Source organism: Myotis brandtii, unplaced genomic scaffold (assembly GCF_000412655.1).
Source record: "Myotis brandtii unplaced genomic scaffold, ASM41265v1 scaffold535, whole genome shotgun sequence".
NCBI lineage: Eukaryota > Metazoa > Chordata > Mammalia > Chiroptera > Vespertilionidae > Myotis > Myotis brandtii.
Genome location: NW_005369964.1, coordinates 2,995,313 through 2,998,651, shown reverse-complemented (window position 1 = coordinate 2,998,651; position 3,339 = coordinate 2,995,313). Strand labels below are relative to the sequence as shown.

At 56.5% G+C, this 3,339-nt stretch overlaps 1 protein-coding gene across 1 annotated transcript in view; it reads left to right on the top strand.

The window, feature by feature from the left end:
* The window catches only part of HHIPL1 (HHIP-like 1), a 40,383-nt gene that overhangs the window by 21,744 nt on the left and 15,300 nt on the right, over nucleotides 1-3,339 (top strand). Inside the window, exons 4-5 of the mRNA XM_014549053.1 lie at nucleotides 1,082-1,770; nucleotides 3,176-3,335. Coding sequence (XP_014404539.1) covers nucleotides 1,082-1,770; nucleotides 3,176-3,335 — 849 coding nt within the window. The remainder of the gene's footprint in view (nucleotides 1-1,081; nucleotides 1,771-3,175; nucleotides 3,336-3,339) is intronic.

Genomic DNA, 3,339 nt, shown 5'->3' with positions numbered 1-3,339 from the left:
CTCAGCCAGCCTTCCTGTGGTTCTGGGTGATGTCCGTTCCGTCTTTTAGTTGTATTTTTGAAGTGGTTGTTCGAGGCAGCAAACTCCGGCGTTAACCTATGCCGCCATCTTGGTTTCCTCAAGAGTCCGGCTGTTGGCTTTTGTCCCACGGAGTTAGAGGCCAGCAGAGCTGACAAAGGGCCAATGAGGCCCAGTGGGTCCGACTCCTTTGTCTCAAAGAAACTGCTCTGGCAGCCGCTGGAGGGGAGGACAGCACCAGGTGGCCCTTGGGTCGGGAGCGAAGCAAAGGAGAACATTATTCGGATAAAGGGCGGCATCAATGGGATTAGAAGAGAAAAGAAACTGCTCTGGCAGCCGCTGGAGGGGAGGACAGCATCAGGTGGCCCTTGAGTTGGGAGCGAAGCAAAGGAGAACATTACTCGGATAAAGGACGGTGGCATCAATGGGATTAGAAGAGAAAGTATAGGGTGTCCCAAAATTCACGCAAGAAGTAATTTTGATAGAAAACACAGGTTTATAATTAAAAATTGTAAATTTTTTTATTGATTCATAAAGTATACAGGATAGGGTTATGTATGGAATAGCACATCAGGTAAACGGCCTCCACGGCTTTGCTGGCACATACGCAAAACCATGGTCTTCATTGGTTTTCATTGTCCCTGCTCCTGGGCCATAATTGGTACTTGGTAATGCTTATCAAATTGAAGGGATTGAAATCAAAGGGCAACAGATATTAGAATCTGTTTATTTTTGTTGTTGTTGTTGTTGTTGTTGTTAATGCTCACGCAAAATTCAAATCTTGCGTGAATTTTGGGACACCCTTTATATAAAAGAACTCAGACCCTCCTGGCACACAGTAGGTCCTCAGGGGTAGCTGCTGATGCTGTTGTTAGTAGCGGTAGTAATAGCTGTGGTTAGTGGTTCTCACAGAAGCATGAAGGCGAGGAGATTGGAGGCCTGCGTAGTTGAGACTAATCCTGGTAACGGAGGGGATTGTCCCCATTTTACAGATTAGCAGCCTGGGGGTCTAGGAGGCGGGGTGACCTCTCCAAGGCCACACAGCTGGTCCGTGCCACCACAGAGCATCCCCGAGCTGTCCCTGTCCCTGACCCTGTCCCTGCAGGAATGCTCGCCCTATGCAGCCCATCTCTATGACGCCGAGGACCCGTCCACGCCCCTGCGCACCCTGCCCGGGCTCTGCGAGGACTACTGCCTGGACATGTGGCAGACCTGCCGGGGCCTGTTCCGCCACCTGTCGCCCGACCGCAAGCTCTGGGCCCTGGAGGGCGACCGCGCCAAGTTCTGCCGCTACCTGTCCCTGGACGACACCGACTACTGCTTCCCTCGCCTGCTGGTCAACGAGAACCTCAACTCGAACCTGGGCCGCGTGGTGGCCGACGCCAAGGGCTGCCTGCAGCTGTGCCTGGAGGAGGTGGCCAACGGGCTGCGCAACCCCGTGGCCATGGTCCACGCCCAGGACGGCACCCACCGCTTCTTCGTGGCTGAGCAGGTGGGGCTGGTGTGGGCCTACCTGCCCGACCGCTCGCGGGTGGAGAAACCCTTCCTGAATATCAGCCGGGCGGTGCTCACCTCGCCCTGGGAGGGCGACGAGCGGGGCTTCCTGGGTGTGGCCTTCCACCCCCGCTTCCGGCACAACGGCAGGCTCTACGTCTACTACTCGGTGGGGGTCGACTTCCACGAGTGGATCCGCATCAGCGAGTTCAGGGTCGCGGAGGACGACGCGAACGCCGTGGACCACAGCTCTGAGAGGTGGCCACCCTGGGAGCCAGGCCGGGCGGGGCAGGGCTGAACCTGGGCCAGTCGAACCCAGCCCTTACATGCCGCGTGTTGCACGGGTGGTTCAGTGGTTTCAGTGCCGCCCCGGGGAGGGGCTGACCCCTGTGCTCTGGGGTCAGGGGAGGGACAGCTGCCAGACAGACAGCACAGGATCTAGAGCCCCAGATCAGGCACTTCAGGTGGTTTGTTTCACTGGGTTCTCCTAAAGCCCAGCCAGGTCAGTGTTACTGTCCCATTTCACAGAGGAGGAAGTGGAGGCTTCAGAGGTGACGTGACCTGCTAGGTCGCACAGCCAGGAAGCTCAGAGCTAGCACTCTGGCCTGTCTGTCTTGCAAGCCCGTCCCACTGCTCCTCTCACCCCGACCCCATCCCCACGGCCCCAGGTAACTGAGCCCTGCACCCTGCCTTCCACTTCTCCTCGCCGGGACCTTCCCCACTTCCCCGCCCCCAGCTGGTTTAGCCATTCCTTGCCTCCAGGCCTCTGGCCCCGTCAACACTGATCCTGCTCTCTGGGTACTATTTACGCCTGGCTGTTTCTGAGACGGGCTTGTCCTGACCTTGTGTGGAGGGCACACGCATCAGTGTGACTCCCATAGGGAAAAAGCCTGTACCAGGTCATTCCATAGGCAGAGCTTGGCATGGGAGTTACCGGGGTGTGAGGAATGACGACAGAGCAACATGGGGAGGACGTGCGGCAGCTCTGACTTTAACAGGTGAAGGAAGCTGCCTCACCTCTTGGGCTGGAGCACAAAGTGACGAGGTGGGGGCACTGGAGCCCCGAGCTGGGGTCACTCAGCGGAAGCTGGAGCCATGGTGGGCCCAGGCAGCAGGAGTTGGATCCAGGGAGGAGACAAGCTATTGGTAAGATGCAGCCCAAAGAGAGAGAGAGAGAGAGAGAGAGAGAGAGAGAAATACCCTGGCTCCTCCCTTCCTCCTTGCCTCCAATCTCCTGCCAAGGAGGGAGTGTAGAAGTGTTCCGCTATGTGTGGGTAGCCATGGCTGATAGAACAACCAGCTATGCCTGGGCCCACAGTTCTGCGTGATCATCACAGGGCAGGGGCTAGCAGTGAGGAGCAGTCGAAGAAGCATTAGACCAGAACTAGCAGACCTGAGTTCTAGTTCCAGCTCTGCTGTGTGCCCTTGGGCAAGTTTGTCAACCCCTCTGAGCATCCAAGTTCTCATTAGCACAACAGAGTGAACTGTCCATGCCCAGCCCTCCAGATCTTTGTAAAAACCACGTGCTATAAAGGACACGCAATGTCTTTGCCACTGTGCAGTGGCATCCAGGGGAGAGGAGGTTTTGTGGCTGTGATCTTGTTTTGTATTTTGGCTGAGGATATTTTGGGGGCCGGGGGTGGGGACATTTATCTTCTTTTAGGATAATCCTGGAGATTGAAGAACCAGCGGCGAACCACAACGGGGGCCAGCTGCTCTTTGGGGACGATGGGTACCTCTACATCTTCACCGGAGATGGCGGGATGGCCGGAGACCCCTTTGGAACGTTTGGAAATGCCCAAAACAAGTATGTCCTGCTTTTGGCTG